Source organism: Myotis daubentonii, chromosome 3 (assembly GCF_963259705.1).
Source record: "Myotis daubentonii chromosome 3, mMyoDau2.1, whole genome shotgun sequence".
Taxonomy (NCBI): Eukaryota; Metazoa; Chordata; class Mammalia; order Chiroptera; family Vespertilionidae; genus Myotis; species Myotis daubentonii.
Window position 1 is genome coordinate 31,368,668 of NC_081842.1, and position 15,635 is coordinate 31,384,302.

The 15,635-nt window shown below is 37.1% G+C and overlaps 1 protein-coding gene across 1 annotated transcript in view; it reads left to right on the forward strand.

Moving 5' to 3' along the window:
* Positions 1-10,881, forward strand: part of SEC62 (SEC62 homolog, preprotein translocation factor) — a 30,462-nt gene extending 19,581 nt beyond the window's left edge. Inside the window, exons 6-8 of the mRNA XM_059687000.1 lie at positions 1,240-1,300; positions 4,123-4,242; positions 9,308-10,881. Of these exons, the coding sequence (XP_059542983.1) occupies positions 1,240-1,300; positions 4,123-4,242; positions 9,308-9,777 (651 nt within the window). The 3' untranslated portion in view covers positions 9,778-10,881. The remainder of the gene's footprint in view (positions 1-1,239; positions 1,301-4,122; positions 4,243-9,307) is intronic.
* Positions 10,882-15,635: the final 4,754 nt, after the last annotated feature.

A 15,635-nucleotide genomic window follows, 5' to 3' on the forward strand; every position in this document is an offset into this window, starting at 1 on the left:
ATTTTTATAGATGCTGGGAATAGCATGATACATATTCTCTTCTTAGATGCTCTTATTGTCTAGCAAACGTACAAACTTTTAAACATGGTACTGTGTTACAATGTGTTAAGTGTAATGATGTGAGAATACAGATTAGAGATGGTTAATTTAATCAAGAAGATAAGGAGTTCTGAAGATCCTACACACTTGAGCTGAGCCTTGAAGGATGATTGGCACATTACCAGGTGCACCGGGAAGGTGTTATAGACCTGTTAGGCAAATGAAGCGGTTTGAGCAAAACCATGGTGCTTGCATTCCTGAAAAGGCTAGATTTTATTCTGTAGAAAGATGTAGCAAAGAAGCAGGCTTTCAAATGTACAGAGGTGGGAAATGTCTTTAAAAATTTGTTTTTTTAGAATGCTAACTGGCAGAAGCGATGTCTGTGGATCTGATTTCCAGGGGAAATGTGCAGAGTTAAAGAAAAGAAGAATGGAACCTCCAGTGTTAAAAATAGAAACAAATCAAAAGACAACACCAAAGAGTTGTGGTCAAAATAGAACCAGGAAATGGGAGGAGTATTGTTATTTATAGAAATTAAGAGATAAATCTAGGAGTTTTGTGGATGATGATTATGCAGCATTTGATTGTTCTGAATGAAGTCAGTTTCTGTTCTATAAAATAAGTTAAGCATTAAAGCAGTGGTTTCCAGTGTATGGGCTACAGACCTTCCCTGGGGAAGTAGGCAGTGAAATTATTGCAGGGGGTCATAGCATCTTTATGTTCACTAAGCATGACCTTTTAATAATGGTTTTTCGTATCATCCATGGGAAAGAACAGGGTGGGGTTGAAGCTGCCGGATCTGTAATAGAGCCTGGCTGGAAACTGTGCTCTTAACCCAGACTGTTCTGCTCATGCCAGTGTACATAATTATATTAAAGACAAGAAGGTAAACTTTTGGTCTTCAGGTTGAATAAGTAATAGTTTACACACATGAACAAATTGTTAAAAGCATGTAAATAGGTAGAAATTTACTTAAGTGCATTACAGAATTTATAGTTTTTTAAACAGTTTTCTAACTGGAAACAAAATAAACCAAAATAATACTGAAGGAAAGGTATTTGAAATTTGTTTACCTTAAAAAGCAGTTCTCAAATGTCAAGAGGTTGGAAATTACTCTTGTAGAAGATCTAAAACAGAATTGAGCTTACCTTCTAATGTGACCTTAAAACTTACAGCACTGTGGTTTCTTGATTCCTCTAGGTATTTGTGTGGATCTATGACCCAGTTCACTTTAAAACCTTTGTCATGGGATTAATTCTCGGTAAGTACAATCTCTAAAATTTAGAAAGGAAAATAAAAATGCGGATGCCATAAAGAAAAATACTTAATATAAAATAGTTATGTTTTTAAAATATATGTTAAAGTCAGAAGATAAAAGATAAAATTAGGAGAGTATTTGCAACACATTAAAGCAAAGATATTTAAGAGATTAACAACCTGGTAGAAAAATGGTAAAGATAGCTCACAGATAAAGAAATACAGTGACCAATAATCATGAATGATACTTAATCACACTCATAATAAATACAAAGTAAAGCAACAGTGATTAAGAGAATTACAGAGTTTGATAATATCTATTCTTAATGAAGTTAGTCTAACACTTGGGAAACACCAACACTCTGCAACAGTTGATGGTATGTCCCTTGTTTATGTTTTTATGGCGGGCAGTTTGGCAATGCCTTTTGAGATTTTAAATGTGTATACACTGACCCAGCTATTCTACTTCTCAAAATTTATCCCATGGCTGTTCTTTTTTTTTTTTTTCTATCCTCATCCGAGGATGTATTTTTATTAATTTTTTTTTAGGGAGAGAGACAGAGAGCAAGAGAAACATTGATGTGAAAGAGAGAGACATCCATCAGTTATCTCCCATATGCATCCTGACAGGGATCAAACCCACAACCGTTTGGTGTATGGGACAATGCTCCAAGCAGCTAAGCCACTCAGCCAGGGGCCATGGTTGTTCTTCATACAGTTGCACAAAGAATTTATTCAGAAGTGTGCATTGACACTGTTATCTATTCTAATCCAAATCCCTCAGATTATATTTAGGAGGGTAATTAGCAACTGTGTTTCAAATTTTAAATATCTATACCTTTTGACCTAACAGTTACATCTCAACTAATTTATCTTGTGCTGTAATCAGTTGTACAAATGTACATGTAGTTTGGTATTTGTTGAACTGTTGTGTATAATAGGATAAAACTGTTAATAATTCTTATTCTTCAGTAGAAAATTACTCTGAAGGAAAATGGTGAAACTGCCCACTAGAATACAATACAGCTTTTAAAGAATTAGGTAGAATGTACTGATAGATATCTAGAACTGATTAAATGAAAAAGAAATTGCAAAAGAGTAAGACTAGTATAAGCTTATTTATGTAGAAAAAAATTCTATGTACCAAATTTAATTTTATATAGGCAGTCTCTACTAATTCACTTCAGGGGAATGAACCAAGAATTTGATGGAGACCTCCCTTTATACCTTTTGCTTTGTTTTTATTGGTGTGGATTTTTAACCATGGGTATGTGTTATTCATGGGTGGGCAGGGAGAGCATGATTTAACAAGTAAAAAAAAAAGAGCAGTTAAACAAGCTTGATCAACAAGGTATCATAGGACCCCATTCAAAAAGTTGAAACTCAGGTAATTCCAATACAAATATCTGATAGCTATTGATTACCGACTAAGTACTAGTAATGTTGCTAATTATTTTATATGCATTATTTCATTTCATCCTTACAGCAACCTTTAAAAAATAGGAACAGACACGTATTAAATATATATATAAAGTAATTTAGCCTCAACGGGGTTAAATAACTTGCCCAGGGTTACTTAGCTTATAAATGATATAGCTAGAATTTGAATTCTGAGCTCTTTTGCTCTAAAGACCTAATAACCAGACTTCTAATTTCTTACAGTTATTCAGTGTGGTCCCACTGTACTTAAAAAAACTAAAGTTACTTGTATACAGTTTCCCTACCTATCAAAAACCTCTGTATCACACCTGAATGCACCTAAATATAAATAGTGGTGATAGTTATGATTTGTATGTTATTTTTTATACTTCCCTGTAATTTTTACAATAAGCATATATGTTACCATGAAAAAAATCCAATAAATATTGTTTAAGATCTTAGTCTCTAAAGATTTTTTCACATAGGGGGGACAGGTCTAATACAATCTTTCACTTTGGGAAAGAAGTAGGAATTTTTCTTAGCTTACCACAAGGTGACCTTTTCAGTTTGTCTCTGTCAGAGTTCCACCCCAGAATCCGAATCTCTGGAGAGGATCTGTTGAATCTTCTTTGTTGTTGTTAGTTTTGTTGTTAGGTTGTTGTTTCTTTAAGCTCCCCTGTTCAGTAGACAGATATCTTATAGTCAAAAAATAAAGTAGACATTGCTGGAGAACAGTAGCAATTGATCATTTCACATTTTTTGACAGCACTTTTTTTCTAACTATATGTAATTTATACTAGAAAAATCTTAACCTAATTTAGGAACAGTAGTTAAATTGTTAAACAGAATTATGGGAAATGGTTGATAATTGACCATATTTTACCTACAAAAATGGCAATTTTTAATATATCATTAAAGGCTAATATGCAAATTGACCAAACGGCAGAACGACCAGATGCTATGGCGCGCACTGACCACCAGGGGGGCAGATGCTCAACGCAGGAGCTGCCCTCTGGTGGTTAGTGCACTCCCACAGGGGGAGCGCCGCTCAGCCAGAAGCTGGGCTCACAGCTGGTGAGCACAGCGCCAGTGGCGGGAGCCTCTCCCGCCTCTGCAGCAGTGTTAAGGGTGTCTAACTGTTGGTGGGGAGCAGGCCTAAGCCAGCAGTCAGACATCCCCTGATGGCTCCTGGACTGCGAGAGGGTGCCCTCCTGGCTTAGGGACACCCCCCCCCCCCCCCCCGCCGCCGCCAACTCAAGTGCATGAATTTCGTGCACAGGGCCTCTATTTTAATATATTTATGTTTCACTTTTCCCCCCTAGGAATATATTCACTGTTATATCATCCATGCCATTTAAAATTTTAATCTAAAAGTTATCTATGTAACTTTGTCATTTCTTATTCCAGTGATTGCAGTGATAGCAGCCACCCTCTTCCCTCTTTGGCCAGCAGAAATGAGAGTGGGTGTTTATTACCTCAGTGTGGGTGCAGGCTGTTTTGTAGCCAGCATTCTTCTCCTTGCTATTGGTAAGTATAACTGACTTCAATAAGGTAGATATTGAGTATTTAGAACTGTAGCCTGGAGCTTCAGTAATTAACATCACAATTAAAATTGGTAAATAAAAAAGTGTATGGACCTACTTTTTGGGTCATATCCCAAATCTGACTCAGACTTGAAGGAGTAGTATGTATGCTTGATTAGATTTGATCTATTCTGAAGAAAAAAGATTTAATATGGCTTAATGTGCACATTGATAGGGTTTAAAAATTAGCTACTGCAAGAATGTTAATATTTTTATCATGATTGTTCTTTGTTAGACATAATATTTTCAGTAAAACATTTTTATATTTGACTTAAGCAAATGAAACATAGTAAATATTTAAATTCCTTGTATATATTTAATAAATGATTCTAAACAATTGACTTACCATTAGGAAAAATCAATTTGTATCCATGTGCCAAAATAAATTCTAGATGCATTAAGGAGTTTTAAAATGTTTTTTAAAAGTCAAAAAGAACACATAAGTAAGTTTGTTTTACATTTCTGGATGTCTTTCATAGCTAAAAACAAAACGATATAAAAACCCAGTTTAAAAGAGGATATTAAAAATAAGTGATTAATAAATACATGAAAAATGCTCATCACTAGTAATCAAACAATGATAAAATAATGAAGTGGGTTTTGTCTATTTAATTAGGAAGATTTTTTTGAAATGGAAGCACTCAATGCCAAGAAGGGTTTGACTGGAAGGAAATGTACCTAAATATAAATAGTGGCGATAGTTATGAATGATTTTAATGGTATTTTTTTACACTTGTCTGTATTTTTTACAGTGAGCATGTTACTTACCATGAAAAAATTCAACAAATATTATTTTACTTAAAATCCTAGTCTTTGAAGATTTTCTGACATTGGGTGGGCACGTCTAATTTAATCTTTCGCTTTGGAAAAGGAATTTTTCTTAGCTTATCCAAAGTTGTCTACTGATTTTTTACTTAAATATAATTCCTTGAACCATCTAGAGCAGCGGTTCTCAACCTGTGGGTCATGACCCCTTTGGCAGTCGAACGACCCTTTCACAGGGGTCGCCTGAGACCATCCTGCATATCAGATATTTACATTACGATTCATAACAGTAGCAACATTACAGTTATGAAGTAGCAACGAAAATAATTTTATGGTTGGGTCACAACATGAGGAACTGTATTTAAAGGGCCAGAAGGTTGAGAACCACTGATCTAGAGCAAGCATGTCAAACTCAAAGGCTAACACGGGCCAAATAAACAGAGTTTGACATGCTTGAGTTTATGTTAGCATGTGGTACTGATTTCTGATTATTTTTTCCAACTGATAAATCAGCTTTCCACCAAGACGTATAGGAGTACTTCTGTATAAAAATTAAAAACAACACCCACATTATTAACCTAGTACCTATTGTTAGAGGACATAATTTGACCAAGAATATCTGAAGTAAGTGCAAGTTATTCTGAGGTTCTACGATAATAATAGACTCCTACGTTTATAAAGCATTACTCCTACAGCCCTACGCAATTTCCTTCTGTATATGCCTTCATCCTAGACATCAAGGTATGTTCTGAGTTGGTGCCTCCACCCGTGGGCCCAGGAGCTCATCTAGAGTTTTCACTCAAGTGGGTTTACAGGCCTCTTTTTTCTATCAGATCTCTGACTGTGTGAAGCCTTTCCACCTGCCTTTCATTTTTCCCTTCCTGTCGCTTAGTCACCTTGAGAAAACCCCTGATGCTTTGCATGTAACAGCACATTTGTGGGCCAAGTCATACTGTGAAGCGGGTAAATAGTGGTAGTGTATCCAGAATGAGAAGCCGTAACTTTAATCTGACATTATATATAATCAGATGGTGTCTTCCGGCACCATTCTCAAATGCTTGAAAATTGAGAAGCCCTTTGAAAATTTTCAGCAAAGGTTTAACTCCACTGAACAGAATTAACCCACTTGCTTATCATTTTATTTTTTTAATCCTCACAGGAGGATATGGTTTTTTGTTTGTTTGTTTTAGAGAGAGAGACCAAGGGAGTGAGGTGGAGGCGGGCGGAGAGAAAGAAAAATACCAATGTGAGAGAGAAACATTGATTGGTTGCCTCCCGTATGAGCCCCCAAAACTGCAACCTGGGTACATGCCCTGACTGGGAATTGAACCGGGTGCATGAGATGATGCTCCAACCAATTGAGCCACACTGGCCAGAGCCACTTGCTTATCTTTTACTTAAACCACTATTCACAATAATTTATGGTTATTATATTGTTTTGCATTTTAAAATACTGTTTCTTGCCTGGCTGGTATGGCTCAATGGTTGAGTGTTTACCTATGAACCAAGAGGTCACAGTTCAATTCCCAGTCAGGGCACATGCCTTGGTTGCGGGCTCGATTCCTAGTAGGGGACGTGCAGGAGGCAGCTGATCAATGATTCTCATCATTGATGCTTCTGTCTCTCTCTGTGTCTCCCATACTCTCTCTGAAATCAGTAAAAACATTTTTTAAAAAAAGATTATAAAATAATGTTTCGCCCTAACCGGTTTGGCTCAGTGGATAGAGCATCAGCCTGCGGACGCAAGGGTCCCATGTTCAATTCCGCTCAAGGGCATGTACCTTGGTTGCGAGCACATCCCCGGTGGGGAGTGTGCAGGAGGCAGCTGATCGATGTTTCTCTCTCATCGATGTTTCTAACTCTCTATCCCTCTCCCTTCCTCTCTGTAAAAATCAATAAAATATATTTTAAAAAACAAAAATTAAAAATAATAATAATAATAATGTTTCTTTGGTGTATTTTCTATAATTTTTTATTTCAAATATACTATGGATTTAAATAGCATTGTGCATTAAATAATCTTGTGAAATTAAACCAGAAAATAAACCCAACATTTTGTTGTTTTAGAAAATCCAATTCCAAACCTACTTGCAAATAATTTTGATCTGTAGCCCACTTATAAACTGGATATTTCATTTATATTATTCTATGAACTATTACATATTGGTCAAAATTATATTTGGTGCTACTTTGAATATGTATTGTTAATATTGCCGTTTAAAATAAAGCCTTCTGCAATTTTCTAAATGTGTCACTCTTAGTGTTAGAAATAGTATGGCAATATACACTGAGTGGCCAGGTTATTATGACCAGCCATATTATTATGACCACCCCATCAGTACAATGAAGTGAATTAGTTATGCAAATAATAATAAAACCTTGAAAGTATTTGCTTAGGAAGTTTTCAATATTCAGTATTTTTGGAAGTGTCAATGAAGTACTGATGGAGTGGTCATAATAATCTGGCCACTCAGTGTATGTCACAGTGATTTTTCCATTAGTCTTCCCCTTTGACCCTGGTAATTTAATGTCACATAGAGAAAAACCATAAAACGTGTTAGAATTCTGCTATGTCAGGTATAGATGTGGTGAGAACTTAGATTTTATTTGTGCCATTTCTATGTTGCTTTTTCTTGGACTTGAGGGAAGATTTCATCCTGTGAACCATCTGTCTTACAACCCTATAAAGCCTATCATAGCATCATAATTATATTTGGAGAAAAAATTGTGCAGCCTTCTTAAAAGATGTTCATTATTTTTTATTAGTGGAATTTATTCTTAAATCATAATTTCCAACATATTTGCCTTTTCTGTTTGTAGCACAGTCTTTTAGAATATGTATATTCTTTTATGAAAATAGAAATTACTGCCTAGCTGATTTGGCTCTGTAGATAGAGCATTGGCCTGTGGACTGAAGGTCCCAGGTCGATTCCAGTCAAGGGCACATGCTTGGGTTGCAGGCTCGATCCCCAGTAGGGGGTGTGCAGGAGGCAGCCGAACAATGGTTCCCTCATCATTGATGTTTCTCTCTCTCTCTCCCTCTCTCCTTTCTATCTGAAATCAATAAAAATATATTAAAAAAGAGAAGAAATTACCGCTGCATAAAAGTCAAGGCAGCTAAAATCATTTCCTTTTATTTATCCAAAGCAAAATAATGGAAGAAGCATACATGAGCTTCTTTTAGGCCGTATATGAAAACAGTGATATAATTGTCTGTAAAGAAAACAAAAAACCTAACATACTTGACTAGTCTATAACATTCATGTAATCATTATGACTTTTTTAAAAAATAGGAAAATCACTCAGCTCTATGTAATTGGTAAATTAAGAGGAAACTAAATGTGTTTGTGATAACTCATTATGATCAACTTTAAAATTCTCTAATTCTTCTATTAACTAACGAGTTTTGTCAAATACTGCTCTGGAGGTAACCACAAACCCTATTTGTTTTAGTGATCTGGTTTTTATTAGCATTGTATTATTTCCTAATATTGGGAGAGGGTTTTGGTCCTTTAAAAAAGCAGAATTATTTAATTTTTAAAAAGTATAACTTCTAGGAAAATGTTCTCTTATTGTTCAAAAGTTTTCACTTAGAAGACTTACCTGTAGACAGAGTAGGCATGTGGCCTTGGACCCAAAGTTTTCATTTTCATTTTTTTAAAAATCAGAAGTAATATATGTATACATGTATATGGTAATGATTCTATGCAGGATTATATTTGTATTTATGCCAATATGGTCATAAAAGTATAATTTTTAATTTTTTTATGGAGAATTGCTAAAGTACTTAGGGTCTAGGAAAGTCATCATGCAGCCCTGCGTTTTCCTTTTTTAGAGACTTTTTAAGATACCTTCATTCCTCACTTGCATTTATTTTCTTTTCTTATACGATGGTCTTGTCCATACTTAATGTGCAACTGATGGCTGTGCTTCTTGAACTATAACATAGCAAATTGCATAAATCATAAGCATCTATCAATGAAAAGCAGCCAGCTGAAAAAAACATAGAAGTAACTTTTTGAATGGCATTGTAGCATTATGCCCTCAAGTTCAGAACAGAATGCTCTGTGCCTAGAATACTGTGATAGCTGCTAAACTAATCAGGATTTAATTGTTTAATTTAGGGTGCATGTAATGTGCAAATAATAACGCTCTGAATGTCTTCTCATTTTTTCTTAATAACTCTTCCCTGCTGTCAGAGTCAATGCTTGAATTATTTAATTAGAGAAATTTTTCTCCCACAGCTCGTTGCATTCTGTTTCTCATCATTTGGCTCATAACTGGAGGAAGGCACCACTTTTGGTTCTTGCCAAATCTGACTGCTGATGTGGGCTTCATTGACTCCTTCAGGCCTCTGTACACACATGAATATAAAGGACCAAAAGCAGACTTAAAGAAAGATGAAAAGTCTGAAACCAAAAAGCAGCAGAAGTCTGACAGTGAGGAAAAGTCAGACAGTGAGAAAAAGGAAGATGAGGAGGGAAAAGTAGGACCAGGAAATCATGGAACAGAAGGCTCAGGTGGAGAACGGCATTCTGACACAGACAGTGACAGGAGGGAAGATGACCGATCCCAACACAGTAGTGGAAATGGGAATGATTTTGAAATGATCACAAAAGAGGAATTGGAACAACAAACAGATGGTGATTGTGAAGAGGAGGAAGAAGATGACAATGATGGAGAAACAACTAAATCTTTACATGAAAAATCATAATCTGCCTAATTTGGGGACTAAAAAAGTGCAAGAGGTTGGATTTCTATGTTGGCTGATCATCATAATGCATACCTGACATTTGTAGCATTCTTTAAGTCCACTTACTGAAATGTATTTGACATCCAGGGACTATTCAGTCCTTCATTTCATAGAATACTATTATTGGTACAGTCAGAAGCCATTTATAAGTTTTATCTATTTGATAATTTTACAGTACATAGGTCTCATTAATTTTGATAGTTGTCAAAGGTGCACTTTCCACAATGACATTGAGATTAATGGCATTTTTGATAGTTGTATGGCTTTTTACTGTTAGACTAATCAAAATAATTAAATGGGTAAAAAGAAACAACAAAATTTCAGATTATGTGCAGTTATGTAGCCATTTCACAGTTTCTTTGAGATGAAATGCTTAAACTCACTGTTTTTGACAGTTAACTTTTGTTGATTATAAAATTATATCAGGAAATTTCTAAGATTCTAAGTTAACAGGGTTCAAAAGCATTCTGTGGAAACAAGCCAACTAGTATACTGAAACAGCACTTATAGTTTAGCTACAAATTCTCCTTTTCCAGCTTAAGAAATCCAAACTGGTTTGTACATCGGATTCAGAGAGGGGTGGTCATCTCCAACAGAGAAAGCAAGCGCGTTGAGTGGGAGGGGATGACTCTTCTTCCCATTTCCTTGTCGTAAAGTAAATGTATTCTGTATATAATTTACAAATAAACATTTTATTTTAATTGTTACTTATTATTTAGACATTTTCCTAACACTTAAATTTGTAAAATTAAGACCATTTAAGGGTATGTTTTTAGAGAAATGGAAGTTCCAATAACCCACAGAACATCTGTGATCTTTCTACAGCAGCTTCAAGTTTTGTGCCAACATTCCATGTATTTGAATGAGTTAAAACGATCCTTATTAAATAAGAACAGACTTAAATTAGCTGTTTGTACGCCTTAATGTTCAGTTTGATTTATCTTAAATCTCTACATTCTGAAGTAGGTACTGTATTATCAGACCTGGAGGCACTGCTATGAAAGATAATTCACTGTTCTAAAATATCAATTTAAAATAAAGAGCATACAAGAAAACATGAGAAAACCATTGGACTCTAATTGCTTTGAACTAGGTTTGCAGTTTGATTTTATATCTTGCATATTTTAGTTAAAAATCTTTGGAAAAATCTTGAGTTTATTTACAAGCATAATCATTCCTTGGAGTTATACCCATAAACTGATAATGAATATTAAATTATTTTCCTTCAGTCACAGTGAGAGCATTTTGCTTTGTAGTTGAAATAGGTGGAGTGTGTAGGTCTTCATTTTTCTTTAGGCTGTTTCCCATCTAAGTGTTTAACTAGAGATATTAAATTTTTCTATTGTGAAAAATATACTTTCTGTGAACTGACACATTTTATTACACACTAGAGGCCCGGTGCATGGATTTGTGCACCAGTGGGGGTCCCTTGACCTGGCTTGCGGGGATCAGGCTGAAACTGACTCTCTGACATCCCCTGAAGAGTCCCGGATTGCGAGAAGGTGCAGGCCTCGCCGAGGGACCCCACACGTGCACAATCAGGGCAGAGAAGGACCGCGGGAGGGCTACAGGGTGTGTCCGGCCTGTCTTGCCCAGTCCCAATTGACTGGACCCCAGCAGCAAGCTAACCTGGTCAGAGCGTCTGCCCCCTGGTGGTCAGTGCACGTCATAGTGACTGGCCGAACAGTCGAATGGTCAGACACTTAGCATATTAGGTTTTTATTATATAGGATAGCTTTATTGCTTTTTTTTTTTTTTTTTTTTTTTAGCTTTATTGCTTCTTAATAGTACTACTTGTAAGTGGGCAGAAGTGTGGCTGTTTGGTATTAATGCAACTCTACCAAGGCTGCAGTCATTTTAAAAGTTTTCTCCTAGTAAATATTTATTGATTTAAGTGTGAGGTGTTTTCTCCTCACATTTTCAGAGCTCTCCTGCATAATTTCCACAGTTAAAGAGATGCATAATTATAGCTCCTGAGCTTCTTAACCACCAGTAGCATTAATACCTATTTTGGGGTATGGTAATGGTATCAAAAGTGTTTCTCAGAAATAAAAATAACCAACTGCTATGACAATACTCAACATTTATCTTACAGCTCTCTATAATAATATATATATATGTATTATATCTCCTCTTAAAAACCTTTGTTGCATGGCAGGAAAATCAGCTTCTTATTGATGTTTATGTGTTCTTACAAAATGTTAGTACAATTTTTATAAATACCTGCTGGTCTCTGGGGGAAATATCATTCTTGGTTAGAAAGCAAGTTAGAAATTTCACCTCAGTGTCTTACTATGTAAGGTTGTGTACTTTAAACAAACACAAAAATCAAAAGGCTGCCACTATTATATCCCTCAGTTTAGGTGGCTGTCTTTGTTGGCTAATATTAAATATTCTTATGCCAGAGCCTGGAGAACTGTTTATATTAGCCAATGAAATGGTGATTTTAAAAAAAGAACTTCGGGTTTGCCATACTACTGAAAAGTCTGCTCATGAAGCTTTGGGATCCTGTAGGATTGGTTGATTGTGGAGTGAGTATAAATAGGCTAACTAAGCAGGATTGACTTCACCAACTGAGTCTACATAAGAATAGTGCTTTTGTGACTGTTGTTAATGTATTAAATAGATTGTTTTTCTTTTTATCTCTATTGATTTCTTTAGTTTGCAGTGGTGATGGTTTTTAATGTTTCCGCCCTTTCTGGTTTTACATAGTAAGTACCAATTAACTGCCAACTATAGAAAAATCATCTTCTATCTTTTGTAAATTGAATTTTAGTCTTTATTAGGAACTGGAAAATAACAAGTACAGTTGATGGTCATTATTATTGGTAGTTTAGTTCTGTAAAGTCACCGCCAAAATGCAATTAACAAATACTTCCCCAGGCTATTGTTCTTTGAGCATCTGGTCACATTTTCATTAGCCAATAATACATAAACGTGTTTGAGGTGTCTTTCTGTTCTATTGATTTACTAATGTTGAGCTCATGGTCAATAGCACTATAACTTCATGCCTGAACAAAGATTATATAATTCATGTATTTTCTGCATAAGGCATATCACGGCCTTCATTCACTTAGAAATACTAGACAGCACTTCAGCACTACATTGAAGGGCCATTTTAAACAGCAAGATCATCAAAAATGTAAAAAAAAAAAAAAAAACACCACCACAAACACCCGCACTAAATAGAGCTAAGGACATTGTTAAAATTATGAGAGCTGGAACAAGAAAAGGGTATGTCACTTTACCAACCTCAACTTGGGAACATAAGCATTGGACAAGTCATATTTTTCACCACTACACATGACCATGAAAGCACACAAAACATTTTAAAGAGTGGGCAAACTTGCAAATCTGAATCCACGAGTAATGAGAATCGACTGTACTTTATTATAAAGTTGTGACATATCTACAGAATAGAATTTATTGCTCAGTCATGCTCCAGTATTTCTGGAACATTGTAAATATTTGCTCTGAAAGTAAATACTTAGTTCCTAATTGTGTGTGGCAGATAGTTTGCTTTTACTTTTTGTTTCAACAGTATTTCAGTTCTTTGTTCATCCATTCAATAATACTGAGCACTTACCATGTGCCAGAATTTTACTAGGCATGGCCATGAATAAATAATACGGTTCTGCCCTTTTAGACCATCAAAGAGTGTAGTAAGTGCTATGGTGGGGATTTGCCAAATGTGCTGGGTATCTCTAAATCTCCAGCTCCTCTCTGTGCCCTGTCCCATGAGGCTGATGAATGAACCACAGCTCCTTTGCCTTCTGACCTCTGGGTGGGTTTGGCCAAGGGATGACCAGAGGTCTGAGGACAGTCAGGATATTTATTCTTTAGCCTCTCACCCAGTGGGGCTGCGTCAGCAGTCAGAGGTCACTACTTCCAAACTTCCCTTCACCACTTCCTGTTCTCTTCCCTTCTGGCCTGGGGATGATTCCAGCTCTACTGCTACTAGCATGGAGTTGCTGAAGCTCCTATGGCTCCCCTACCCCACATCTTTGTTTGTGTCTCCTCAAAGTATCTTAATATAAGAACCATCTGTTTCCTGTTAGAACCAAGGCCAATAAACCGAAGAACAGGAATTCCAATGAGTTGTTTATCTCTTTGACGGGTCATATCACCAAAATCACCACCTTCGTTATAGAGCATGTCCTAAGAGTTTTGATAGCCAAAATCCCGCTCTAGTGCATATCTATGTAGATAACTACACAAAAATTAATTTGTCTTCTTTGATAAGCCCTTAAGCCAATGTCTGTGGCATTTAGTTGGGAGTTTCTGAGTTGGTCTGCTCTTATAACATAGCCCAGAGACCCTTTGAACTTAAATCCAAGGGCTTTCCCATCCAGATAAAATTTTCAGTGAGCTTTCTGTCATTTGGAACTGAAATATGACTGATTTATACAAGAAAATAAGTATAAACAGTGACACTGACGTACCTTTAGAGGTAATTGACTCAAAGCAGGGAAGCACCATAATCAAATTTGCATCTTTGACTATGCTAACCACATTAAAATGAGGAGCAAGTGTAGAGGGAAGAAGAATGATGAGGCTATTGAAGTGGCCATCAAATTCTCTGACTATTTCTGATTGTTCTTAGATTTACATATTCTAACCACAGCTCCCCTCTTAATGTTTTCAAATAATTTTAATTTTTTTTCTTATTACAACTCAAAATACTTAAAAGCAAAAATAAGGAAACAGAAAACCCCCAAACCTACCCTTCAGGAACAATCTCTGTCAAAACTCATATCTACACTAATAAAAGACAAATATGCTAATTGACTACCTTCACTATGCCCATTAGCCAATCAGAGCGGCTATATGCAAATTAACCCAACCAGGTGGCGGTTAATTTGCATATGCCGGCTGGGAGCGAAGACTGAAAACAATGTGGAAGCGAAGCACTGCAGGAGGGAGCTAAGTAGAGGTGGCAGAGACAGGAACGGAGCCAAGGCTGCGGAGGCGGGAGGCGGAAACCCGGGCGGCAGGGCGGGAGCGAAGCCCATGGGTTTTGCTCCCTTCTCTGCTTAGCTTCAGCTGCAGGAAGCCCTATTCTTGCAGGAATCTTCCTGCAACGGGCCTCTGTGTGTGTGTGTGTGTGGCCTCCTAAACCCTTACATGTGTGACTGTGCACTCAATGAGGTGGGAAAAGGTATTAGATAAATGGGATTATACCATATGTACCTTGCACTTGGAATATGAAAGAATTGATGATCTGGAAAAAGAACATGCTCTGTGAAACCATAGTATAAGCATTTTGCAGAACAAATCATTGACCGGCTTATTATATTAAACTGGAGGCCTGGTGCACAGATTCACACACTGGTGGGGGGGTCCCTCAGCCTGGCCTGCGCCCTCTCGCAATCCAGGACCCCTCGGGGGACGTTGGAGAGCCAGTTTTGGCCCGATCCCTGCAGGCCCGATCCAGACAGGAGGGAGCCTGATCCTGTGCATTGAGCGTCTGCCCCCTGGTGGTCAGTGCACATCATAGTGATTGGTCAAACAGTCACTTTGGCTTTTATATACATAGACTAGAGGCCTGGTGGAAGAAATGTGTGCACTCGGCGGGGGGGTGGGGGGGGCGGGGTCCCTTAACTCTGCCTACACCCACTCACAGTCCAGGAGCCCTTGGAAGATGTCCGACTAACGGCTTAGGCCCACTTCCCACGGGGCGTGGGCCTAAGCCGTCAGTCGGACATCCTTAGCACTGCCGTGGAGGCAGGAGAGGCTTCCGCCACTGCCGTGCGCTTGCCAGCCGTGAGCCCAGCTTCTGGCTGAGTGGCGCTCCCCCTGTGGGAGCTCACTGACCACCA